We start from the raw sequence: 26,584 nt of genomic DNA on the forward strand, positions 1-26,584 counted from the left end.
GCCCTTCCCCCCTGCAAGGTGAGAGCTGAAGGGTTGGAGAACAAAGGAATCAGGTGACCTCCTGGCCCGGGAAAGGAACAAAGCCCAGAGGAGGAGGGGCTGGAGGGGTTTTCAGTTTGGGGCTGGCTGGGACATGGAGTGAAGTGCAGACGTGGTTGTCTGGCTCACGGCCCCCAAAATGGACCCAGCTGAGGGGTCCCGTTCTCTGCACCTGCAAGCTCTGTTTTAGACCATGTTCCTGTCGTCTAATAAACCTTCTGTTTTACTGGCTGGCTGAGAGTCACGTCTGACTGCGAAGTTGGGGTGCAGGACCCTCTGGCTTCCCCAGGACCCCGCCTGGGTGGACTCGCTGGGGGAAGCACACGGAGGGGCAGAGGATGCTGAAGGCTCCGAGGTCAGACCCAGGAAGGTGGAAGCTGTGTGAGCTGCGTGTCCTGAAGACAGGCTGCTCACAGAAAGGCGACTGCCCCAGAGTCCTGACTGGCTTCATGGGGAGCAGTTCCAGAGCATCGCCCAGGGACTCCGTGACAATAACCACCTGTCCGCATAACGAGTGGCCCTGGTGGGGATACTGGGAAACTGGGGTGTCTAAGGGAATTGCTTGTGTGACTTGTGGTTAGCCAGGGGGGTGCGACTGAAGTCCTCTCTGGCTGGCTAGTTTGGTTTGCCTGGGTGGGCACAGAAACTCCAGCCTTGGGCGGTAACTGCCCTGCTCGAAGCAATTTGTCCGGAATTGACACTCACCGTTGGGTCCCGCCAGAACCAGCCTCGTTACACTAGGTTCTTCTTGGCCAAGCCCACGGGCTCAGTGAGCTTTCCCTGGAATGACAGTTCATACTCCAACCTCGTTTATCCCATTTATCTTCTCCCATTCGTCTCTCATCAGATCCAGGGGTCCCCTCACTCTCCTTCCATACACCCGCAAGGATGGACCCTTGTGAATTTCTGGGGCAATAAAAGTTCTGCAGGCCCTCGCCCGGCATGCCGGACCCGCTCACGTTCAGAGAGAGGGACACTCCACTGGGGGTACGTCTGGGGAACCGCCAGCTGCCCCCTGACCCTGCCAGGTTCAGCTCTCCCTCAGGGAGCCCTTTCCTGGTACCGGATCCTTTTTCTTACAGGGCTCTTGCCCGGAGCCAGGGCCCTCAGCTTCTTCAAGGAGGGATCCTTCTGTGGCTCGGTCTGGAATTCAACCTCTGGGTTTCAACCCAGCCCTCACTGGCTGTGGTCCGGGGTGCCACCCAGCCAGTTCTCCAATCCATCCCCCATCAGCACCTCCACAGGCAGCTAACTCTGCACCCAAACCTCTTTGGGGCCCCCTTTGGCCCCCCATTTCAGATGTTACCTTGCTACAGGACCTTAACCAGGGGTCTGACCACCCCCCTCAGGCCTAGGTATGCATTGGGCCCTACTTGAGCTGGGCCGAGAGGAGCAAGTGGTGGGTGGGGTTGGGGGGGGAAGCCAGTCGGCTGGGGGGGGTCTCAGGGCACAGTGCAAGGGGAGCAGGCCGGGGCCCCTTCTGAGCATGGGCCCGGCTCCATGGCACCACTGGGACCATTGTAAACCGGCACTGCTGCCCCCCCATGCTTCCTGTGTCTGCACAGGGATCTGAGCCGGGGCAGGGCGAATGGCTGTATATCAGGGACCCTCACCCAAGTCATATAGCCCCTCAGCATCTGGTGGGGTTGCATCACACCGACAAGAGTCTCTTGGTCCCAGGACCTCTCCACTCTGTGAATGTTTCCCCGTTGAGTACCCCTGTCCACTCCCCTTGGGGGTCAGAGCAGCCTGATCCCAGGGGGCACAAGCAGACCTGCAGGGCTTGGGGTGGAAGCCTGTCTGCCTCCACCCCTTCCCTGGCCGGCTCTGCCCCAGAAGCTGGCTGGGTGACTGATTCCTCCAAAGCGACAGGCACACGGCTTCCCAAAGCTACCGTAACCCTTTGAGGGTTCTCTTCGGCCAAGATTTCCTTTACTCTGGGGCATTGCACCACCTGGTGTCCTTTTGCGCACAGTAATTACATCGCAGGTCCCGCAGGTCCCATGGAGGGGTCTGACTACTCCAGCATTCACGGGCATAGGTCCCAACTTCTGCTCCCACCGGTGGATGCTCGACCCACCTCTGACCCCGGCCCTGCCCCGACTCCACCCCTCCCCCACCCCCATTCCAACCCCTTCCCCAAAGTCTCCGCCCCAACTCCGCCCCCTCCCTGTCCCTATTCCGACTCCTTCCCCAAATCCCTGCCCCAGCCCCACCTCTTCCCCACCTCCTCCCCTGAGCATGCTATGATCCCCCCCCACCCCCTGGAGCTGCCAAACAGCTGTTTGGTGGCAGCCGGGCGGGAAGCACTGGGAAGAAGGTGGAGAAGCGGGGACACAGCGTGCTCAGGGGAGGAGGTGGGGCTGGGGGGGAGGGGAGCTTGGCTCCTGCTGGGTGCAGAGCAGCCCCAGAGCACCCATGGAGTCAGTGCCTATGTTCATGGGCACCCCTGGATTGGGGTTCCTAGAGTCCCCACTCCGAGAGGTCTCTGGGGGACTCCCCTTCTGAGTCCCCAACGTGGGTCTCCCCCCATTCAGATCTGCTGTTCATAAACTCGTTTGCCAGCATACCTGCTCTTCACGGGTCTTTAGGCTTCTGGTCCACTAACCACATTTTAAGGTCTGGAGGACAGATGTTCTACAGCCAATCCAGCCCCACCAGGTGATACACGTCCTCCGCGGAAGTGGCCCCCGCGCTCTTTCCCCACTTGCAGAGACATTCTCCCAGCAGGGTGGTGACTCCCGCTTGCAGCCAACTGTCGACAGGGTGCATCCACCAACCATCCTCTGCTACCACGTTGTCACGGACCCCCAGGACCCAGGCTCTCTCTGTTCCGTAGGGCCCCTGGGAGGAACCAAAGAGCAGACAGACTGGGCCAGACCAAAGGTCCACCTAGCCCAGTGTCCTGTCCTCTGACAGCGGCCAGGGCCAGGTGCCCCAGAGGGAATGGACAGAACAGGGAAACACCCAGTGATCCATCCTGTCGCCCATTCCCAGCTCCTGGCAAACAGAGGCTAGGGACACCATCCCTGCCCATCCCAGCTAATAGCCATTGATGGACCTGTCCTTCATGAACGTATCTAATTCTTTGTTGAACCCTATTATGGTCTTGGCCTTCACAACATCCTCTGGCAAGGAGTTCCACAGGTTGACTGTGCATTGTGTGAAAAAAATACTTCCTTCAGTGCGACAGCCCTTCTCCCGGGGGTCCACTCTCTCTCTCGGGGGTTAAGCCCCTCTGCCTGCTGGAGCTCTCTGAGCCTTTGCACGCCTGCTTCTCGCCGTGGGCCCCCCAGAGAGTCCCCTTGGTCTGGGCCCCCGGGGCCTCTACCCCCCGAGGGAGCAACGTACCCCCTGCCACCCCAGTCTCTAGCCTGCCGTGACTCTCAGCCAGTGCAAAACAGGAGGTTTATTGACCGTCTGAGCCCAGCACAGGCACGTCTCAGGGCCTCAGGCCTGGCCAGTGTCGGCCCCATCCAGCTGGGTCAGTCCCCGTCCCCATGGGCTCCGGCTGCTCCTTGTCCCAGTCCAGCAGCCCCCTCCCTCCCGCCGAGCCCCCTAAATCCCCTCCCCCAACAGCCCCCCTCTGTCCCGTGTCCTCGGTCCAGGCAAACAGGCCCCCTGGCCCCCTCTCTCCTCAGCCCTTTGTCCTCCCACTGCCCAGACCCGGCTGCTCCCAAGTTGGGCTGGGCCTCCCGGTCACCAGACCCCGGGTCCCCCATCTCCAGGCCGGTGTCGGGGAACATGGGGTGGCCCTGGGTGGTCTGTGGGGCAGGCCAGGGGGCCTATGTGGTGTGGACATGGGAGGCAGCCCGGGGGGGGTCGATAGGGTGGTGGGAAGATATGGGGCAGGCTGGGGGGTATATAGGGCAGTGTGGGGACATGGGGCAGGCTGGGGTGGGGTCTATGGGGTAGTAGGGGGACATGGGGGGCAGCCCGGGGGGCTCGATAGGGCGGTGGAGAGACATGGGGCAGGCTGGAGGGGGGCAGGCTGGGGGGTATATAGGGCAGTGTGGGGACACGGGGCAGGCTGGGGTGGGGTCTATGGGGCTGTGGGGGGACATGGGCAGCCCAGGGGTGGGGGGCAGGCTGGGGGCCCCATCTGGCCATGGGGAGACATGGGGCAGGTCCGTGGGGCGATGGGGGCCGGGGGGGCTCCACGGGGCGGGGGGGGAGCTCCGGGGGGGGCGATGGGGGCGGTCCATGGGGCGGATCTATGGGGCCCGGGGCTGTGTTTGCTCCTCCCGGCCCGCAGGGGGCCCCGGAGCCCGCCCCGCTCGGCGCCGGTGTCCGGGGCGGAGCCGGGGCCGGGATCATGCAGGTGCCGGGGACGGAGCCGACCCTTGGGGACCCCCTGGCGCGGCCCCGGGGGGTCCCACGGGGGGGTCGGGCTGGGCGCGGGCTGGGTGTGGCCCCCGGGGGGGTCACAGGGGGGGCGCGGGCTGGGCGCGGGCTGGGGGGGTCCCTGGGGGGGTCACAGGGGGGGTTCGGGCTGGGCGCGGGCTGGGTGTGGCCCCCGGGGGGGTCACAGGGGGGGCGCGGGCTGGGCGCGGGCTGGGGTGGTCCCTGGGGGGGTCACAGGGGGGGTTCGGGCTGGGCGCGGGCTGGGTGTGGCCCCCGGGGGGGTCACAGGGGGGGCGCGGGCTGGGGTGGTCCCTGGGGGGGTCACAGGGGGGGTTCGGGCTGGGCGCGGGCTGGGGTGGTCCCTGGAGGATCACAGGGTGGGTTCAGGCTGGGCATGGTCCGGGCACGGCTCCCAGGGGGTTTACACGGGGGGTTTGGGCTGGCTGTGGCCCCCGGGGGGGTCCCACAGGGGGTTCGGGCTGGGCGTGGGCTGGCTGTGGCCCCCGGGGGGGTCCCACAGGGGGTTCGGGCTGGGCGCAGTCCAGGCACGGCCCTGGGGGGTTTACACGGGGGGTTTGGGCTGGCTGTGGCCCCCGGGGGGGTCCCACAGGGGGTTCGGGCTGGGCGTGGGCTGGCTGTGGCCCCCGGGGGGGTCCCACAGGGGGTTCGGGCTGGGCGCAGTCCAGGCGCGGCCCTGGGGGGTTTACACGGGGGGTTTGGGCTGGGCGTGGGCTGGCTGTGGCCCCCGGGGGGGTCCCACGGGGGGTTCGGGCTGGGCGCAGTCCAGGCGCGGCCCTGGGGGGTTTACACGGGGGGTTCAGGCTGGGCGTGGGCTGGGTGCGGCCCCCAGGGGGTTTACAGGGGGGTTTGGGCTGGGCACGGCCAGAGGCTGCCGTTGGGACGAGGTTGACTCGCGACCCGTTGGTGCCGGTGTCCCTGAGCTCTCGGGTTGGTCCGTGGGCGATGCGCTCGGGGGCCCGCCTTGGGGCTGTGTGCCATGGGGCTGTGTGAGCCCGGTATCGCCTCACCCGTCAGTGGGGGGCCAGGCAGGGGGTCCCTCCGTCCCTGTTCGCCACAGTAACGCGCCCCTTTGCCCACCAGGCGTCTGTGGCCAAGGACTCCGTGCAGGCGGCGGCCCAGAAGTTCCTGAACTTTGTGAATCGGGGCCCCTCCCCCTACCATGGTAAGGGGCTGGGGGAGCCTGGGGGAAAGGGGGTTGCGCCCGGGGCGGGGCCTGTCACGGAGTCCCTGGGCGATGCTCTGGAACTGCTCCCCATGAAGCCAGTCAGGACTCTGGGGCAGTCGCCTTTCTGTGAGCAGCCTGTCTTCAGGACACGCAGCTCACACAGCTTCCACCTTCCTGGGTCTGACCTCGGAGCATTCAGCATCCTCTGCCCCTCCGTGCGCTTCCCACAGCGAGTCCGCTCAGGCGGGGCTCCTGGGGAAGCCAGAGGGTCCTGCCCCCCAACTTCGCAGTCAGACGTGACTCTCAGCCAGCCAGTAAAACAGAAGGTTTATTAGACGACAGGAACATGGTCTAAAACAGAGCTTGCAGGTGCAGAGAACGGGACCCCTCAGCTGGGTCCATTTTGGGGGGCAGTGAGCCAGACAACCACGTCTGCACTTCACTCCATGTCCCAGCCAGCCCCAAACTGAAAACCCCCTCCAGCCCCTCCTCCTCTGGGCTTTGTCCCTTTCCCGGGCCAGGTGGTCACCTGATTCCTTTGTTCTCCAACCCTTCAGCTCTCACCTTGCAGGGGGGGAAGGGCCCAGGCCATTAGTTGCCAGGAAACAGGGTGTCGGCCATTCTCTGTGTCCAGACTCCTGCATACACCTGCCCTCTAGGGCTCTGCAATGATCATACACCCTTACCCCACCCCCTAGATACTTAAGAACTGCCTAGGGGAAACTGAGGCACCCCCACACTATTCAGAGGAAACATTAATAACAGTCCCACTTCGTCACAGGGCCCCCCTGAGCCTGCAGCTGCTGCCCTGTCCAGGCTGTCACCCCATCGACAGAGAGCTGCCCCCTGGCAGTGCCTGTTGGAGCTGGACGGCAACACCGAGCTACCCACACCCCTCCGGGGGCCCCTTCGCCCCCTCCCGGCTCAAGCCTCTATTCCCATGGGGCTGGTGGGGGTAGCAGAGACTCCCCAGCTGGTGGGGTAGGGGGAGAGACTGGCCAGACTCACCAGGGTGTTAACCCTGGGACATTGCTGCCCATGCCCGGCTCCTGGGCACCGGGCCCATTTCTCACACTGCCCTGGCACGGCTCCCTCCGCACCCCGGTGTCACAACGCCTGTTCTCCTGCCCCAGGCTGCCCCCCCCCGCCTCTCTCCCCTAGGTGCCCGCTCCCCCTGCCCGGAGCCAGGGCCTGCATCCAGGAGCCTTGCTCCCGCTGGCAGCCAGGCAGGGGACGCGGCAGGGCTGCAAGGAGCCAGCGTCCCCACTTGTTTATCAGAAGCCTGCGGGACGCGGCAGGGTGGAGTCCCCCCATCCCCCCCCGGGCAGCAGCCGCAGAGTGTGCAGTCTGGGGGGGTGGGGGGGAAGGTTTGGTGACAGAGCAGGTTGGGAATTGCAAGCCGGGGGGCTCCCAGTGCCAGCTGCCCAGCCCTGCTGAGTGCATGAGGATCCAGGGTGGCGGGGGTTTGTGGGGGAGGCTGTTTCCTCCTTGCTCCCCGCTCCCTGACCCGAAGCAAAGTCCCCTCCCAGACTCTTATCAGCACAGGCAGGGCCGATTCCCCAGGTGCTTGGCACCCGAGCCAGGTGCTGTGCGGGGGGAGCTGCCCTCTTAACCGTCTGCCCCGACTGGAGAGTCTGCACTCCCCTGCAGAGGGCCCTGCAAAATCCCTGCCCTCCAGACAGTGGGGCTGTGGGGCTGAGTGGGGATGGCCCAAAGGGGCGGGGGCTGCGATGCCCATGCGCTGCTCTGTATGGACCCTTCTCACACCCGCTCAGGCACAGCACCCTGGCGAGGCACCGGCTGGCAGAGGAGCAGAACCACTTTCCTGCCGTCGGTGCCCACTGCCCCCTACGGGGGAGGGGCTGGCATGGCCCAGGGATGGGCTCAGTCTCCGTGCTGCCCATTGTGACGGACTTCCCCGGGGTGCAACCTGGAACTGGGGTACTGCGGAGTCCTCTGTCTCACCAGCCTGGGCTCCCTATCCCACTGTGATGCTGTGACAAGCTGCAGACCCTTCCAGGTCCTGCACTCACACAGCCATCCCCAGGCAGGCACGTGCTTTGCTGAGTTACAGGAATGCTTCTCCTACCCACTCATGAACCCTCAATAGAGAGGCCCCAGCCAGTGCCCCCCAGCTTCCCAGCCTTGCGCCCCAGAACTGTACCATCAAGCCCTGGGCAGAAGCCTGGCCAGTGTTAGTTATGACCCAGTCCACCCCTACCTCCATGTGGAGGCGTCATGCACCAGCCCCTGTTCCTGAGCAGATTTCCCTGTGCGCACTGTCTTAGGTAAAAAATACAAAACAGATTTTTTGACGACAGAAAGGTAGATTTTAAGTGATTGTAAGCAATAAGGGGACAGATCAGAGTAGATCACCTAAGAAGCAGAACCAAACGGCAAGCTGCGAGTTATAAACTAGACAGGATTTGACCCAAGCATCCCGCTGGTACAAGCGGCTCACCAATCTTCCATACACAGGCAGCCCCCCGCCCCCACGCAGTCCTTGGTTTTCCAGGCATCTTTCCAGGAGCTGAGTTGGGGGGGGGAGTGATGCCAGTGATGATGTCGCTTCCCCCCTTTTATGGCTTCTTCCAGCTTGCTGGAAAGATCCTTTGCTAGGAGTCCAACAGTCCCTGTTGTGTAGTCGCTCTCCGAGGGGTTTCCACTGTACCCAGTTCCTGGGGTGATCCTTGTGAGTGTGTGTTCCCCTCAGTGGGCCGTCAGCACCGGTTGGCCTTTTTATTGTTGCACCTGAAGGGCTGCTGATGGGTTTTTTTAAGCTCCTGGCAGGTTTCAGAGGCTCACACGGATGCAATTCGGACTCCAGATACAATGACAGTGCATACAATCCAACGGGAGAGTCATGGGCAACAGATCAAGACTTTTAAAATGACACCTCACAAGGCAGACTTCGTACCAAACGCATCATCGTCCTATCACCGTGGCAAATCTGGGGAGGCCAGGGTGTTGCTTTGGGGTGCAGAACGGTAGACTTTAAGTGACTATAAGCAGTAAGCGTGGCGGTTTGTGTGGTTCCCCGCAGTGGTTGCCGAATGCCGGAGCCGCCTGCTGCAGGCGGGGTTCTGGGAGCTGAAGGAGGCTGAGCACTGGGACATCCAGCCCGAGCACAAGGTAGGGCAGGGGGCTGCCTAGGGCACGGGCTGGGGACGTGGGGTGCTCTTGTTGCCCTGGCCTGTGGCTTTGGGGGCACAGTGCATTTGTCGGGGAAGGGGGCAGCTTGGTGGGGTGGGCCCAACTTCTCCCCACCTCCGGGAAAGGGCTGAGGGGGCCCTGGCCCCGAAGCCATTGGGATGGGCTTAGGCCAACACCACCACTGCTGCCTCTCCCCTTTTCTCTCAGTACTTCGTGACCCGGAACCACTCCACCCTGATCGCCTTCGCCGTCGGGGGCCGGTACCAGCCTGGCAACGGCTTCAGTCTGATCGGCGCCCACACGGACAGCCCCTGCCTCAGGGTGAGGGACCCCTCGCACCCGGGACGCCAGCTGCCTCCTCCCGCCCCACCCCGGTTCCCCTGGGGCACCTCCAGCCTCACCCGGCCCGCCCTGCCCCGGTTCCCCTGGGGCGTGTTCAGCCCGACCCGACCGGCCCCGGTTCCCCAGCTCCACCCGTGCTGGTTCCTCTGGGGCGCGTCCAGCCTGACCCGCGCTGGTTTCCCTGGGGCTCCGTCCTTGCCTGCCCCATCACCCGCCACTCCCTGGCCTCTGCCTGGATCCCTTCCCCCGGGTCCCTCTGGAGCACCCCCTGCCCTGCCGGGTGCTGGACACCCAGCCCTGCCCGGCTCTGGGGCCTCACCCAGGCTGGGATCACCGTGGGGCAGGATCTCATGGAGCCTCGCTCTCCCGCCCCCAGGGCCTGGCTTCATGCCCGTCCCAGAGCCCCGTCCTTGGTGGCCTCCCCACTGCTGCTGCCAGGGCCCGGGGGGCTGAGCCAAAGGTGCCCCCTCATGAGCAGTGCCCGGCCCGCTGGCTGGTGATGGGCTGCTGGCTCTCGCACAGGTGAAGCGTCGCTCCAAGAGAGGCCAAGTGGGCCTGGTGCAGGTGGGCGTGGAGACCTATGGAGGTGGGATTTGGAACACGTGGTTCGACCGGGACCTGACTGTGGCCGGGCGGGTGATCGTAAAGGTGAGCCTGGCCTAGGCTGGGAGCCGCTCCCGGCCCGCAGCTCCGTGTCTGCAGGTCACAGCTCGTGGTGGGATCCACTCCCGTCCACGCATCCCGGATCCTAGAGTCCGTCTGTCCATCTGTCACACCCACGCTCCCCCTCGGAAGTCAGCAGGGTTCGACTCCCTACCCCACGCGGGGAACACACACCTCCCCCGTCTGCAGGGATATGGGCGGGGGTCCGGCACTGCCGCCCTCTTCACCCCACATGGTGGGCAGCTGGGCAGGCAGGTGCAGAGGGAACGCCCCAGGCAGGCAGAGACCCTCACCCCATGGATTAGATCCTTCCAGCCCCCATCCCTGCCCTTCCCCTGGAGGAGGGCTGACTCCTGTGGGTGGGCATGGGGAGGTCCCTGGGAAGGGCTCCCTGACCCCCGTGCTCCCTGCTGTGCTTTCAGGAGCTGGCTGCGGGGCGGCTGGAGCAGCGGCTGGTGTGGGTGGAGCGGCCCGTCCTGCGCATCCCCAACCTGGCCATCCACCTGCAGCGCAGTGTCAACGAGAGCTTTGGGCCCAACACGGAGCAGCACCTGTGAGCCGCCCCCCGGGGCTCGCCCAGAGCAGGAGGGTTCAGTGGGGCAGGCGTCCCCATCCCACGCCAGAGCATGGGCACTAATGTTCCCCGCGCTCTCCCCAGGGGCCTGGCCCGGCTGTGTGCCGAGAGGGCTCCCACGGTCTGGCGGAGCTTCCTGCTCTTGCCCTGTGTGGTGGGACCCTCTCCAGCCAGCTCACAGCCCAGGTGTTCCCGGAGCACATGCTGCCAGGTCTGGGGGGCTGCCTGGGAGGTGCAGGGTACCGTGGGGGGCACAGAGATGGGGGGTGGATCGCAGGCCTGGGGCAGGGCTTCCCCCTCAGTCACTCCCAGGGCATTGGCGTCCGACACCCCTTTCTCTGCCAGTTGGCTGGTGAGCTCCCGGGGAGCAGGGCAAGGGTGCGCCCGGGGAAGGGCTCGCTCTGGCGATTGCCCCAGGATGTGGGAGCAGCCGAGCAGGGTTGGAAATGCCCAGGTGACCAACCAAGCCCTTTTCCCCGCAGGGTGCCCATCCTGGCCACTACCATCCAGGAGGAGCTGGAGAAGGGGGCACCTAAGGCTGGGGCTCCCTGCACTGCTGATGCCCAGGTGAGGCAGGAGGTCCCCTGGGGGTGTCAGAGCCCAGCTCCCCATCATGTGGGTTTGTGCACCGAGTGTCCCCTGCTCGGCATGCCGGGGGGCCCTGGGACAGGGGAAACCCAGCCAGGAGCTGCAGTGTTCCTGGGAGAGTCGGGGGGACTGGGGTCGGGCGGTGCTGCCCTGCGGGGACGGGGGTCTCGTGGCCTGTCCACAGCATTCACCTCCCCTGGGGGGCTCTGCTCTCTCCCCAGACGGAGCGGCATGCCCCCGTCCTGCTATCCCTGCTCTGCTCCCAGCTGGGCGTGAAGCCGGAGCAGATCGTGGAGATGGAGCTGTGTCTGGCGGATACGCAGCCAGCGGTGAGTGACCAGGACCCAGCCGGGGGGGCCAGGCAGTGGCAAGGCAGCGGCTTCTCCCTCCAGCCCCAGGCTGACTGGCACAGGGCTGAGGGTAAAATCTGCTGCAAGGGTCCCTGCCCTGCTGGTGATGAGCTGCCCGGGTTGGGAGGAGGCAGGGACCATCCTTCATGTTGTCACAGATCCACAGGATCGGGGCTATGCCCCCAGCTTTGGGTCAGTCCCTTGGTGTGATGGGCCAGACCCCCCAGGGTCCAACTCTTTCCCTGGGATGACCCACGCGGCCTCCCCACCTCCTAGGCTGGACCTGTGGGCGCCAGCCTCCTGCTGCACCCCGCCCAGCAAGTCCAGCTGAGACACCTGGGAGGGAGCAGTGCGCTGCTCAGGAGGAGGGTGCCTCCCCCAGCCCCATAGAATCAGAGATCAGGGCTGGAAGGGACCTCAGGAGGTATCTAGTCCAACCCCCTGCTCAAAGCAGGACCAATCCCAACTAAATCATCCCAGCCAGGGCTTTGTCAAGCCTTAAAAACCTCTAAGGATGGAGACTCCACCACCTCCCTAGGTAACGCATTCCAGTGCGTCACCACCCTCCTCGTGAAAGTTTTTCCTAATATCCAACCTAAACCTCCCCCACTGCAACTTGAGACCATTACTCCTTGTTCTGTCATCTGCCACCACTGAGAATAGTCTAGATCCATCCTCTCTGGAACCCCCTCTCAGGTAGTTGAAAGCAGCTATCAAATCCCCCCTCATTCTTCTCTTCTGCAGGCTAAACAATCCCAGTTCCCTCAGCCTCTCCTCATAAGTCATGTGTTCCAGACCCCTAATCATTTTTGTTGCCCTTCGCTGGACTCTTTCCAATTTTTCCACATCCTTCTTGTAGTGTGGGGCCCAAAACTGGACACAGTACTCCAGATGAGGCCTCACCAATGTCGAATAGAGGGGAACGATCACGTCCCTCGATCTGCTGGCAATGCCCCTACTTATACATCCCAAAATGCCATTGGCCTTCTTGGCAACAAGGGCACACTGCTGACTCATATCCAGCTTCTCGTCCACTGTCACCCCTAGGTCCTTTTCTGCAGAACTGCCGCTTAGCCACTCAGTCCCAACCCTTCCCGACACCCCTCCCAGTCTTTTGTTTTGGAGCTGGAGGGTTGGCTCAGCCTGGGTGCCCGGGGTGGGGAAGTCCTGGCATCTGGCTGGCAACTGCATTGATCTGGGTCGGTCTCAGCCAGTTCCCTAGTGAGTCCTCAGTCCGCCCAGACAGGGCTTGTCTCACTGCAAACGCTGCAGCACTTCCGTGTAGACACGAGCTGTGCGCCCGGCGGGGTTCTCCCCTGGGCGCCGGCAATCCCCCCACAGTGCAACGGACGCATTCGTCCATCCACTGAGCGCTGGTCGGCTAGGTCGGCTTCACTCGGGACTTCTCCCATCTCCTCCCGCGGTTACGAGAACCTGCCCTGGCCCTGGCCACGCTCTTTCCAGGCGTCTCTGCTACCAGCAGCGCCCTCCCCGCTGCTTGCCCCTTCGCTGGGGCCTCTCCGCCCTGGGCAGGGCAAACCCGCCGGGCCGTCACCCTGCCCTGCCTGGAGCTCTCCACGCTCAGCCCGAGGCTCAGGCCGGGGCCGCACCATAAGTGGGTTTAACTCCGTCGCTCAGGGCTGTGAAAACTCCCCACCCCGAGCGACGCGGCTTTAGCAACCGAACCCCACCGTGGACCCCGCTGTGTGTGTGTGTGGGGGTTCTCCCAGCAACCCAGCCCGCGCCCCCCCACCCCGAGGCGGAGTTGCTACGCTGTCAGCAGGAAGTGTAGGGCTGCCCTCGGCTGGCTCCCCTGGGCGCCCGCCCATGCGACTCGTCTCCCGTGGAGCTGGGGGGCCGCTCCGATCCAGGGCTCTTTCCTTCGTGTTACCAGCCAGGGGAAGGACCCTCCCTCTCCCTGCCGGCCGAGCTGCATTTTCACTGACACCCCCCTCCTGGCTCCTGTGCTTCGAACCCTGGGCTGGTGCAGAGACTGGGACTGAGCTTTGTCGTTCCCCACGAGGACATCAGAGCTGACGTCCTGGGGACCCCCGATGACCAGCTCCTCTGAGGTCTGCCCAGGGCTCTGAGCCAGAGGCAGGGCGAATGGCTCCATGTTCGGGGCTTTAGCCCCAGTCACAGCCTTCAGCCTTTGCGGGGGCTGCGTCACACCAGGTCTGACAAGGGATCTCTGCCCCCAAATCTTTCCACCCCACAGATGTCTCCCCATTGACCACCCCTTGCGCTCCCCTGGGGGTCAGATGTGCCTGCGCCCAGGGGAGTCCAACAGGACACGTGCACTGGGGCCTGGGGTGGGAGCTCATCTGTCACCCCCCGTGCCCCAAGGAGCGAGCTGGGTGGCTGCGTCCCTCTGAATGCTGTCGCATCGTTTGCGCTCTGGGCCCGAGCTGCAGGCCACCTTGGCTGGATAGAGGAGTTCACCCCTCTGCCCTGGGCAAACCCAGTCATCCAGCCACAGCAGCCTGCCCCTTCTGCCCTGGTTTCTACAGCTCTCCCATCGCAGGTCTCCGAGCCCCCGTCAGCCGCTCCCCGTGCTGGCCATTCACCTGAGCCCCACTTCTGGGGCACCATGTGTGACCCCCTCTTTGGGCCCCAACCTGAGCTAGCCCCTTTGGGTCTTTCCATCCCCAGACCTGTATCCCAAAACTCCTCTGACAGCCGGCCTGCCCTGCCAGACCCTCGGGCTTCTTGTCCACTGGCCCCATGCTCAGCTTGTGGGGACGGATCTCAGACCTGCTCCAGCCAAGGAGGATTACACTGATCCTCTGGCACGGTGACCCCGCACCCTGGCCCCACGTGCAGAGAGATTCTCCCAGCAGGGTCAGGGCTCACATCTGCGCACACCCCGAAAATGTCTCCCATACACCCCAGGGGTCCACTCCAACCTAAGCGTGGAGCCTTTGTGAACAGCTCCTAGTCCCCGTCTCCACCCGTCCGTCTGGCCATGCGCCCCATGGCTCAAGTTAGGGGGTGAGGCAGCACAGCCCATCCGCAGGGTCAGCTTGGTTCCCACCCCAAACCTCCCCAAAGGCAGTGAGATCTGCATCTATATCTTCCCACCCCCCTTAAACTGGGGCAGCAGTTCGGTATCTAGGCTCCCTGCAGAACTGGCATCCCGGGGCCTTTCCCCACTCGCCCCTCGGCAGGGTCTCTTGCCCCTCGGCTGCTCCAACTCCTGCTCAGCTCGTTCCCCATCCTCTCGTTTCTGCTGCTCCAGCTGCGGCTCCCAGCCCTGCTGACCACCGCTTCCGATCTGTCCGTGGGGACCAGGGTGTGGGGGTGCCTTGCTGCTGCCTCTGTCGCTCTTGAACCTGCTTGGAGCCTGTGACGAAGCGGGACTGTTCTTAATGTTTCCTCTGAATACTGTAGGGGTGCCTCAGTTTCCCCTGAAAAAAGAAAAGGAGGACTTGTGGCACCTTAGGAGACTAACAAATTTAAAAAATTTCATGAAGTTGATAGGTTTCCACTCCATATGGCTAAATTCAGTGTCTTGCGTAATTAAGTCTCTAGGTGGTGGGATAAGGGGGTGTAATTGTTGCAGAGCAAAGGGCCAGGGTATATAAATGGCCGACACTCTGTCTCCTGGCCACTGATGGCCTGGCCCTTCCCCCTGCAAGGTGAGAGCTAAAGGGTTGGAGAACAAAGGAATCCGGTGACCACCTGGCCCGGGAAAGGGACAAAGCCCCAGGGGGGGGCCCTGCCCCAGGCTCTGCTCTCTGCCCAGCGCGTCGGGCTGAGACAGACCCCGGGGCGAGGCCTGTCTGCTCCGCAGCGATTGGTGCACTGCAGCCAGGATCTGCAGGGACGGGGAGCCCGCACTGTCCCGCAGGCGGGGGGCTCATCCCCTGGGCACAGCACAGGAAGCCCGTAGGGCAGCCCCGAGAACAGGAGGTCAAAGCTCGGTCTGTGCTGGTTGCCTAGAGCCCAGCCCAGCTGTGGGGAGCCTCAGGCTCCGGCTCCGGCCGTCTCCAAATTCAGTTCCCAGGTGGGGGAGACCCCAGCCAGGGGCCAGCCCTTATCCCCCCTCCCAGGCCTTTGTTCTCAATCTGGGGTCTTTCCTTAAGGATTCTTCATTTCACCCCACCCCCATCTCTGAGTCTGCCCTATTCCCTACTGGGTCGCCATGGCCATGTAGGGGAAACTGAGGATATGGAGGGACCTAGACAAATTGGAGGATTGGGCCAAAAGAAACCGATGAGGTTCAACAAGGATAAGTGCAGAGTCCTGCACTTAGGATGGAAGAACCCAATGCACAGCTACAGACTAGGGACCGAATGGCTAGGCAGCAGTTCTGCAGAGAAGGACCTAGGGGTGACAGTGGACGAGAAGCTGGATATGAGTCAGCAGTGTGCCCTTGTTGCCAAGAAGGCCAATGGCATTTTGGGATGTATAAGGAGGGGCATTGCCAGCAGATGGAGGACCGTGATCGTTCCCCTCTATTCGACATTGGTGAGGCCTCATCTGGAGTACTGTGTCCAGTTTCGGGCCCCCCACTACAGAAAGGATGTGAACAAATTGGAGAGAGTCCAGCGGAGGGCAATTAACATGATTAGGGGACTGGAACACATGACTTATGAGGAGAGGCTGAGGGAACTGGGGATGTTTAGCCTGCAGAAGAGAAGAATGAGGGGGAATTTGATAGCTGCTTTCAACTACCTGAAAGCGGGTTCCAAAGAGGATGGCTCTAGGCTGTTCTCAGTGGTGGCAGATGACAGTAACAAGGATCAGTGGTCTCAAGTTGCAGTGGGGGAGGTCTAGGTTGGATATTAGGAAACACTATTTCACCAGGAGGGTGGTGACGCACTGGAATGGGTTCCCTAGGGAGGAGGTGGAGTCTCCATCCTTTGAGGTGTTTAAGGCCCGGCTTGACAAAGCCCTGGCTGGGATGATTTAGTTGGGGTTGATCCTGCTTTGAGCAGGGGTTGGACTAGATACCTGCTGAGGTCCCTTCCCACCCGGATAGTCTGTGATTCTAGGAGGCACACTGGACTGCTACAGACACTGCATCTGTGTGGCCAGGGTTGCGACTAGGCTGCCTGCTCTGCTGCTGATGGTGACGTGGGGTCCCTGCTCTTGACCTCCCCGCGGGACTCCACCATCCCCCACTGTCCTTCCCCCACCAGCTCCCTCCTGGGGCCAGTGTGGCTGCTGTGCACTTCCCCTGGGAGCAGCCTCTGCTGCGCCCCCCCAGCCTTCAGGGCCTGGTGTCTGCACTCCTCAGGCCGAGTGTCTGCAGCCCCCAACCTCTGGGAGTGAGCGCTCGGGAGCCTGGCATGGAGGGACGCCCGCGGCTCATCCACACGTGCCCTGAGGTCCCAGCCAAGCCAGTCCCCAGCTTGTGCCCGCTTCGGAGGCTGCCCCCCACTCCCTGCAGCAGAGCCCCCAGGGCAATCCCCAAGCAGGGCTGGGGTCAGTCCTCAGGCGGTGTGCAGCTGGGGCAGGAGCTGGGCTCCCCAGGGCGCCGGTACCCCTGCAGCCCCGCTCCTGGAGGGTGGGACTTGCCCAGGGCGTGGTGGGGCAGCGCCCAAGCACCTGGCTCTGTGCATGTGTGCAGGGGCCCAGCCGGGGCGCCGGTGGGAACTGGGCACAGAGGCCAGCTAGGATGGGACTGCCCGGCTCCGCCAGCTCCCCCAGCCCGCATGATGGACTCCGTTTGCTCGCTCCCTTTCAGACATTGGGTGGCGCCTTCGATGAGTTCATCTTCTCCCCCCGCCTGGACAATCTGCACAGCTGCTACTGCGCCCTGCAGGTGAGTGGGGGCTGCTCCGGGGAGACTGTGCCCCACCCCAACCCCTACTCTGCGCTCCTCTCTGGGGTCGCGGCTGCACCCGTCTCTGGGGGGCGGGGTGTCAGCAGGGCCCTGTGGGGACTCCCCTTCTGGCAGGACGGCGGCAGGGCCAGGCACGTGTCGGGGTGGAGGGGCTGTTTGCCCGGCGCTTGCTCGGCCGGTGGCTCTGTGGGCTCTGCCCCAGGAATGCCCCATGTTCTGTCCCCTGCAGGCCCTGATCAGCTCCTGTGAGGCTCCCGGCTCCCTCTCCCGGGAGCCCAACGTCCGCCTGATCGCGCTGTACGACAACGAGGAGGTGAGCGGACGTGGGGCGGTGACGTGCTCCAGCTGAGAACTGAGCTGGGGGCCGGGAGATTGGGAGGGGGGAACCTGCACCCTTCCCCCTCCTGAAGCACTTCACAGCACAGCGCCCCCAGCAGGGTAGGGACTGGGAGGGGCAGATCCATCTTCTCTCCCCCCACCTCCACCCCAACCCCCACGTCCGGAGATTCCCAGGGCAGCCACTGCCGGTGCCTTTCCCTGCACCAGCCGGGCAATAGCCCAGGCACACTCACCCCATGTTGGGTGTCACGGACCCCCAGGATCAGGGCCAGGGCCCCAGCGTGGGGACAGGCCCTGGCGGCCCTGGCGGTGAGAGAGGCCCCCAAGGGGTCTGTCTCTGCCTCCAGGAGAAGCCACGCAACTTCACCGCCTCCTGAGGCTGGACCTTTGGGCCTGCAGCCTCCCTGCACCCCCACCATGAGCTCCAGGCAGCAAGTCCCCCTGAGACAGACCCCGATGGAGACTTGTACCATCTTGGGGGGCAGCACCCTCTCTCCCAGGATCTGCAGGGACACACAGCCAGCGCAGGCCAACAGGCGGGTTAGTCACCTGGACCAACACAGGGACACCTTAGCTCAGCCCAGAGAATTAAAGGTTAAAGCATCGTCCGTTCTGGTCAGCCAGCGCCCATCCCAGCTGTAGTGAACCCCACTGTTCAGGCTCCGTCTGTCTCTGTCTGGCCTCCTTGGGCAGAGTCCAGGTGAGCCCTGACTCCTGCCAGCAGCCAGCTCTGATCCCCTACCTCACTCCTCCCCCATCCTCTGTCCTCAAACTGGAGGATGTTCCCCAGCCTCCCTGGAGGGAGGTCAGGAAATCCACCCCCTCTCGGGCGCTGGTTGTGGGTGCCAGTGTCCTGTGACTGGCTTTGCCATTGTGTCTTCTGGGATTCCCCATTGATATGGGGTCAGGCTCCACCAGTGTTTTTTAATGACCCATCCCTGCTCAGACAGCCAGGCGACATGCACATGGATGTCTCTTAGCCTCCCTGAGAGCAAACCGTCCTTCCCCTCCACTACTCCTGGGGGAATTCTGCGCCAAAAAATTAAAAATTCTGTTCACAATATTTTAAAATTCTGCATATTTTATTTGTCAGAATAACACAATATAATCACAGCAGTTTCAATTATTTTTGGTAATTTATTTCAAAATACCTGTCAGCAAGTATGTCTGTAACAATACAGACAACAAAAAAGATTCAGGAAATGTTTTTTGACAAATAGATTCCTTACTAGGCATATTAATGCAGGACTCTGAGTAATAATTCATTTAAACTACAATACAGAACTGTATTTCCCACACCCCTCAGAAGCAGTGTAAAGGCTTGGGGGAGTCAGAGGTAACGGAGAAGCTGAGGTAGAGGGAAGTAAATTGCTGGGAAGGAGTCTGGGTGTGAACTTGGAGGGTTGTTGAGTATGGGTGTGAAAAGTATGGAACAGGTTTTTTGAGGGGGCGGGGAGAGACTGTTAGGGAGCTTCCCCCATGCAGACCCTGGCTAACCCCTAGCCTTTCCCATTCAGTCAGGCACATGTGCCGCTGTCCCCATGTGTTCTTGCACCCCTACTCAGACACCCACTCCCCCCATCCCCATGTGGTCCTGCACCCCTCCCCCTGTCCCCATGTAGCTCTGTACCTCCTCCCCTTCCCCATGTGTCTCTGTGCCCCCACTCAGCCACCCCCGTGCCTATGTATCCCAGTACTCCCTCCCCCGTCCCCATGAGTCTCTGTGCCCCCCAGCCACTCCCCTGTTGCTATGTAGCTCTTTGCACCCCCTCCCCCCTGTGGCCCTGTGCCTCCACTCCCATTTAGCCCCTGCCCCAGTCTGTCGTCCCCTGCTAGCCCTCATGAGCCCCTGTATGACCATCCCCCAGGCACCCCACGCTGTCCGTCTCCGCAAAGCTCCTGTCTCCTGACCTGGCCTGCTGTGGAGAAGGCAGACTCTTTTTCTTCCCTTGCTGGCTGGGAGCTGCTGCTGTGTTCTGTCACCACAGCACTCTCTGGTGGGCAAAACATGGAAGGGCAGACGTTATTTTCTGCGGGGAGCTGCTGCTCTGTTCTTGTGCCACAGCGCCCTCTGGTGGGCAAAAGGCAGAACTGCAGCAACATTTTGGCAGAAGCTTTTTTCTGCACAAAAAATTTAAAAATATATGCATGGCTCATCAATTATGCACACATGCATCAAGTTCTGTCCATAGGCAGGGCCCTGCACACCTGGCTGAGTCCCCAGGCGTGTCTGCCTGCTCTCAGTGGGTCAGTTGTGTTGCTGATGGTCCTTAATGGGCCACCCAGCAGGCTAGGCAGAGCTGACCCCAACTTGTCTGGGGTGTCCCCCAGAAGCAGAGCACAAGTTTGAAATACAGACAGTACAGAGCCAATACTTGTAACTTTAAATACAAAAATGATACCCACAGACAGACAGCATCATCATAACCAGCAAGTCATAACCTTGTCTTAAAACCATATTTGACCCCCTTTATACAAGATTTGGTGCCACTACAGGACCTTGGTTGCAACAATGGTCTATACGGTCCCAGTTCATGTCAATAACGTCACTGGAGGGAGCCCAGGGCCGGGCTAGCAGGGGGCTGCGGGTCGGGAGTGAGGGGCACTGGCAGGGCTGTGGGGGAGCCCAGGGCCGGGCTAGCAGGGGGCTGCGGGTCGGGAGTGAGGGGCACTGGCAGGGCTGTGGGGGAGCCCAGGGCCGGGCTAGCAGGGGGCTGCGGGTCGGGAGTGAGGGGCACTGGCAGGGCTGTGGGGGAGCCCAGGGCCGGGCTAGCAGGGGGCTGCGGGTCGGGAGTGAGGGGCACTGGCAGGGCTGTGGGGGAGCCCAGGGCCGGGCTAGCAGGGGGCTGCCGGTCGGGAGTGAGGGGCACTGGCAGGGCTGTGGGGGAGCCCAGGGCCGGGCTAGCAGGGGGCTGCCGGTCGGGAGTGAGGGGCACTGGCAGGGCTGTGGGGGAGCCCAGGGCCGGGCTAGCAGGGGGCTGCCGGTCGGGAGTGAGGGGCACCGGTGCAGTTGGAGGAGTTGCACTCGCCAGCGGGTGCAGCCCCTTTCCAAGGCGGAGCAGGAGGCTGGCGTTGCAGCCGCAGAGGGAGGCGCATTCCCACGGAGCGGGGATCTGGCTCCTGCTGGGACGTGGGGCCAGGAACAGCCTGGGGGAAACGGGGCGCCGTTCCTGTGTGGTCCTGGGGCAGGCCGCGAATGGGCTGCCCTGGGGGTGGGTCCGAGGCCCCCTGCCGCCAGCCGCGCTGACCAGGCCCTCCCTGCAGGTGGGCTCGGAGAGCGCGCAGGGTGCCGAGTCCCTGCTGACGGAGCTGGTCCTGCGCCGCATCTCGGCCACACCCCAGAACCTGACGGCCTTCGAGGAGTCCCTGGCCAAGTCCTGCCTGATCAGCGCCGACATGGCCCACGCTGCCCACCCCAACTACCTGTGAGTGACGGGGGGAGCGGCACGGGAAGGCCTCGCGGGGGGAGGGCAGTTTGCCCCCAGGGCTGGCTGGGGAGCAGATGGGGCCTGGGGGCAGCCCAGGACTAATGCTCCGCTTCTGTTGCAGGGACAAGCATGAGGAGAATCACCGGCCGGCCTTCCACAAGGTGAGGGCAGCCCCCTCCCTGCGGCAGGGACTGGGGGCTCCCTCGGGGCGGGGGCTGGGGGGAGCTCTCCCTGCACCCCCTGACAAGGGCTAGGCTCTTCAGATCCAGGGCCCTTCCCCAGTGCTTGCCTTGCTCCGGCCAGCTGCCTGGGGCCCCCGATCCTGGCTTGGCACGAAGCCCCCATCTGCTGGCTGCTCTGAGACCGCCGCAGCCTGTGCTGAGCCTCGAGCCAGCCCCTCGCGGGGTTCCTGGGTGTATGGCCCAGCCGGCGCCCCATTGGGCTGCGGAGCACGGGCGCTCCAGGGGATTGGGGAAGGACCTCAGCCTTGCCAGTCATGGGACACCAGTGCCGCACCCCTGCTCAGGGAGGCCGAGGGCAGGCAGCTTTGCTGGGAACTGGGGCAGGTCCCGCTGCCAGGGGGTGCTGCTCTCCCAGCTAGGGGTCAGGGCCAGGCTGAGTCTGGATGTTTGCACAGGGCCCCGTGATCAAGGTGAACAGTAACCAGCGCTATGCCTCCACGGCTGTCACCGAGGCAGTGATCCGGGAGATCGCGGGCCGCGTCGACGTCCCCCTGCAGGTAAGTGCCCTGGCCCTGGCCAGCCTGAGCGCCGCCAGGGGATCCCACTCTTGTGGGCTGTGGCCATGAATCGGTCACACCCCGTGGTCACTGGCAGAATGGTCTCCCTGCCTGGGGAATCTCCAAGTCAGGGAACCACAGGGTCTGGTCTGTGCCCAGCCTCCCAGGAGTGCCCCAAGGCCCCCCCACACTTCCACAGGGCCAGCCTTTGGCCTGCACCACTCCCAGACTGTGCCTTCGGGCACCGGTGATCCCTGCTCTTTTCATGGCTTCCTGCAACAAGTCCAGCCAGGCCAGACACCCGCAGGAGGCTTTGTTCTCCCCTTTGGGGTGCAGTGCTCCAAGCCAGTGTCTGCAGTGAGGTCAGGCAACCCTGGGGGTGCAGTGCTCCCAGTCAGTGTATGCAGTGATACCTGGCAGCCTGGGGGTGCAGTGATCTGAGACAGTGTCTGCAGTGAGGCTGGACAGCCCTGGGGTGCAGTGCTCCCAGACAGTGTCTGCCGTGAGGCCTGGCAGCCCTGGGGGCTCAGTGCTCCCAGACAGCGTCTGCCGTGAGGCCTGGGGGCTCAGTGCTCCCAACTGGTGTCTGCAGTGAGGCTGGACAGCCCTGCAGACATCCCAATCCCTGCTCTGTGACTGAACCAAGGGAGCCTCGAGCATCTGGGACAGGAGTTTGTTCAGCCCTTTTCTTCAAAACCCGCAGTGACGGGGATTCCCCAGACCCCCTTGGGAGCCTGCTCCGGAGCGCGACTCCCCTGAGCGTTGGAAAGCTTTTCCCGGTCGCTAACCTCAGTCCCCCTGGCTGCAGGTTCAGCCCACTGCTGCTTGTCCTGCCTTCTGGACACGGTGAACAACTGGTCCCCGGGCTCTTTCGAACAGCCCGCAACGAATTGGAAGCCAGTTCTCAGGCCCCTGCAAGCTTCCTTTCTCCACACTGGGCATGTCCAGGCTCTTTAGTCTTTGCTCACAAATCAGGGTTTCTAAACCTTTGATCAGGTTTGTTGCTGGGCACTGGACTCCCCCCATCTTTCCTCACGGGCGGCGCACGGAGCTGGGCACAGCGCTGCCGCTGAGGCCTCACCATGCCAAGCAGAGCAGCACAGGGACCTCCAGTGTCTACACACGATGCTCCTGTTCGCCGTGGCATCGCTTCCATTGTGACCCCCAGGCCTTTTCAGCAGTGCGACCACTGAGCCAGTTAGTCCCCAGTTTGTACTTGTGCATCTGCGTTTTCCTCCCTACGCGTGGTACTTTGCACTCATCTTTATTGAATTGTGTCTTGTGATTTCAGACCAGTTCTGCAATTGTCAAGGTCGCTTTGGATTCTAATCCTGCCTCCAAAGTGCTTGTGACCTCTCCCAGCTTGGTGTCATCTGCACATTTCATAAGCATCCTCTCCACTCCATTATCCACGTCATGACTGAAAATATGGAATAGTGCCAGGCCCAGGACTGACCCCTGCAGAACCCCACCAGATACACACTCCCAGTTTGACAATGAACCCTGGATAACTACTCTTAGGGTATGGCCTTTCAGCCAGTTGTGCACCCCCTGGATAGTAATTTCATCTAGACCACATTGCCCTAGTTTGTTTAGGAGAATGTCACGTGGGACTGTGCCAAAAGCCTTACTGACATCCAGATATATCCCGTCCACTGCTTCCCCCAGCCACTGGGCCAGTGACCCTGTCAAAGGAGGAAGTTCGGTTGGTTTGACGTGATTTTCTTGACAAATCCATGCTGGCTACTCCTTATAACCCCAGTAGCCTCCAGGTGCTGACAAACTGATTGTTTCATAATTTGTTCCAGGATCTCCCCAGGTCTGGAAGTGAGACTGATGGGTCTGTAACTCCCCAGGTTCTCTTACTCCCCTTTTCACATGTCTTCCCTTCTCCAGCCCTCCAGGAGCTTTCAGAAATAGTTGCTCACCGTTCCGATTGCTTCGGCTAACTCCTTAAGTAGCCTCGGCTGAATGTCACAGCCCCTGCCGGCCTGGATAAGCCCAACTCCTCCAAATCGTCACTAACCTGCTCGTTCCCTCTGCTGGCTTCGTCCGTCCCCCTTGTTGCTCACAGTGATTGTGTGGAGTGTCTGGTCACCGTGAACCTTTCTAGTGAAGCCTGAAGCAAAATAGACATTAAACACCTCAGCTTCTTGAGCACCAGTTACTGGCGCCTTCCCCGCTCGGCAGAGGACCTGCCCTTGCTCCGAATGTGTTCGCAGCCCCTCCTCGTGCTGCTTGTCATGCCCCTGCTCCGTGAGCTCAGCCTGTGGCTCCGGCGTGGGCTGTTCCATGCTCCTTAGTCATCGGTTGGGTTCTACTTTTTGTAGGGTTCTTTCCTGAGTTCCTGTGGATGGAAGCCCCCCGTGCCCTGCTTCCCTAGCTCCCCTAGGCTGGCCTCCCCTCCTGCCTAGCCTCTCTTCGGACCCCTTCTGCCTTTGTTCTCCAGCTCGGCCTGCCGAGAGGCGTGCAGGGCAGTAACTTGCCGTAGTCAGTGCTCGGTCACTGAGGTTTCCGTTCAGAGGTGCTGGTTCCAGCCCAGGCAGCCTCAGTGGCTGCCCCCGAATGCCTGGCCTGCTCTCCGTGTCCCGGGGAGCCCCCGGTTCTTCCCCACCATGGGGGGGCGCTGCCGAGGGGATAGGCCCAGAGCTGGAATAGTCCCAGGTTCCAAGGCCAGAAGGCACCTGGGGGACCATCTCTTCTGACCCCCTGTACAGCACAGGCCGGAGAACAGCCCCACGGTCGTTCCTAGAGCAAGCTCAGAACATTCCCACACTCGTCTGCAGGGGGCGCTGGTGCACGTCCCTTGTTGCCCCCACTCCCCCCCCAGTGGGATGGCAGGGCTGGGGGACGCCCCTCGTCCGTGGGTGTCTGTGCGGCTGGCTCTGCCGCTTACACCCCATGAGGGGACCCGCAGTGCTGGCTGCAGAGCCGAGACCCCCAGGGCTGAACGCAGTCCGAGGGAGAGGACACCCCAGCCCGAGCCAAGGGCCGGCAGGGAGGGAAGCGATGGGGCCAGATGCTCCCATTCCCCAGGGGCCGGTTCACCCTGCACTGCCCCTTCCATGCCATCCCCTCCCTCCTTGCTCGCCATGGGGTTTCTATAGCAACCAGGAGGGGTCTGCGTGCCCCCCCACCCGAGTCACTGGGGTAGCAGGGCAGGCCAGGGAAGCCCCCCAGATGAATGGCTGCCCGGCGAGGAACCTCTGCTCCCCTGCTCTGTTGCCCCCTCCCCTGGGGCAGCCTGGGGCGGGAGGGGGCAGCGCTGAGGGGCTCACAGCCTGCCTGCTGGGGCCTGGCCCTGGCGCCTCGCCTGCTCCAGGATGTCGGGTCTGCACTGAGCCCCGAGGGTCGTTATCTGGGCTCGTCAGTGGAATGCCAAGGCCGTGGTTAGCTGGGAGCCCAGCCTGCCTGGGGCTGCTCCCCAAGGCACTCATGGGGGCTGAGGAGTTGGGGGAATGGTCCTTACTCTTCCCCCCCCCGCCCCCCTGTCCTTCTGCCCGTCCCAGGAGTTCATGGTGCGGAACGATGTGCCCTGCGGGACCACCATCGGGCCCATCCTGGCCTCCCGCCTGGGGCTGCGGGTCCTGGACATCGGCTGCCCGCAGCTGGCCATGCACTCGATCCGCGAGATGTGCTGCACCTCCAGCGTGCTGCAGAGCATCACCCTCTTCCAGGTGAGAGCGCCCCCCTGCACCCCATCCCCCCACCCCCTCTGCCCCCCCACACCCCACCCCCTGCACCCCTACAGCTCCAGGGACTGCAGAGCATCCCCCTCTTCCAGGTGAGAGCGTCCCCTGCGCCCCACCCCCTCACCCCCTCTGGCCCCCCACCCCCCACCCCCTGTCCCCCTGCACCCCTACAGCTCCAGGGACTGCAGAGCATCCCCCTCTTCCAGGTGAGAGCACCCCCCTGCACCCCATCCCCCCACCCCCTCTGCCCCCCCACCCCCTGTCCCCCTGCACCCCTACAGCTCCAGGGACTGCAGAGCATCCCCCTCTTCCAGGTGAGAGTGCCCCCCTGCACCCCATCCCCCCACCCCCTCTGCCCCCCCACCCCCTGTCCCCCCACCCCCTGTCCCTCGGCACCCCTACAGCTCCAGGGACTGCAGAGCATCCCCCTCTTCCAGGTGAGAGCGTCCCCTGCAGCCCATCCCCCCTGCAGCCCATCCCCCCACCCCCTCTGCCCCCCCACACCCCACCCCCTGCACCCCTACAGCTCCAGGGACTGCAGAGCATCCCCCTCTTCCAGGTGAGAGCGTCCCCTGCGCCCCACCCCCTCTGCCCCCCACCCCCTGTCCCCTGCACCCCTACAGCTCCAGGGACTGCAGAGCATCCCCCTCTTCCAGGTGAGAGTGCCCCCTGCTCCCCACCCCTCTGCCCCCATCCCCCCCCACCCTGTTCCCCTGCTCCCCACCCCCCTGCACCCCACCCCTCTGCCCCATCCCCCCCACCCTGTCCCCCTGCACCCCACCCCTAAAGCCCATCCCCCCCCCACCCTGTCCCCCTGCACTCCTCTGCCCCCTGACCCATCCCCCCGCATCCCTTCCATCTCAGGGTGCTTCCGGGTTAAGTACCAGGGTCCCCTGCAGCCCCTGGGTCCCCACCCCACACATGTGCTGACGCTCTGTGGACATTCAGCCAGGTCCTGCTGCCCTTGCCCCCCCCCCGCTCCCCCCCCCCCGCTCCAGCCCCTCCCTGGCCATTTTCATCCCTGAATGGTTACCATAGCAACCTGCAGTGGCCTTGAGTCAGTGATTGGTTACTATGGCAACATCATCCAGCACGAAGTGACTAGCTGGTTGCCATGGTAACGCCTGTAGAACTGAACGGGGAGCAGCTGTTCGTCCCCCAGCCCCCCCGGGCTCCCTGGCTGGCCTGACCCGGCCCTGGCCCCAGCCCTGATCTCTGCCTCTCTCCTTCCAGGGCTTCTTCAGCCTCTTCCCCGAGGTGAGCCGCGGCCTGCTGGTGGACTGAGCAGCGTGGGATCGGGGGCTGAGCCGGGCCCTTCCCGAGCCGCCCGGGGGCTATTAAAGTGCATTCACCATT

General features: G+C 63.2%; 1 protein-coding gene across 1 annotated transcript; it reads left to right on the forward strand.

The window, feature by feature from the left end:
* The first annotated feature begins 4,278 nt into the window (after positions 1-4,278).
* Positions 4,279-26,584, forward strand: DNPEP (aspartyl aminopeptidase). The gene is made up of 15 exons (XM_048868733.2): positions 4,279-4,360; positions 5,485-5,566; positions 8,613-8,701; positions 8,930-9,043; positions 9,587-9,712; positions 10,150-10,280; positions 10,784-10,868; positions 11,111-11,218; positions 16,932-17,009; positions 17,260-17,343; positions 20,634-20,794; positions 20,919-20,958; positions 21,435-21,536; positions 25,046-25,213; positions 26,462-26,584. The coding sequence occupies exons 1-15, from the start codon at positions 4,355-4,357 to the stop codon at positions 26,510-26,512; spliced, it is 1,425 nt and encodes a 474-aa protein (XP_048724690.1). The 5' UTR covers positions 4,279-4,354; the 3' UTR covers positions 26,513-26,584.

This window comes from Caretta caretta, chromosome 11, assembly GCF_965140235.1.
Source record: "Caretta caretta isolate rCarCar2 chromosome 11, rCarCar1.hap1, whole genome shotgun sequence".
Lineage (NCBI taxonomy): Eukaryota > Metazoa > Chordata > Testudines > Cheloniidae > Caretta > Caretta caretta.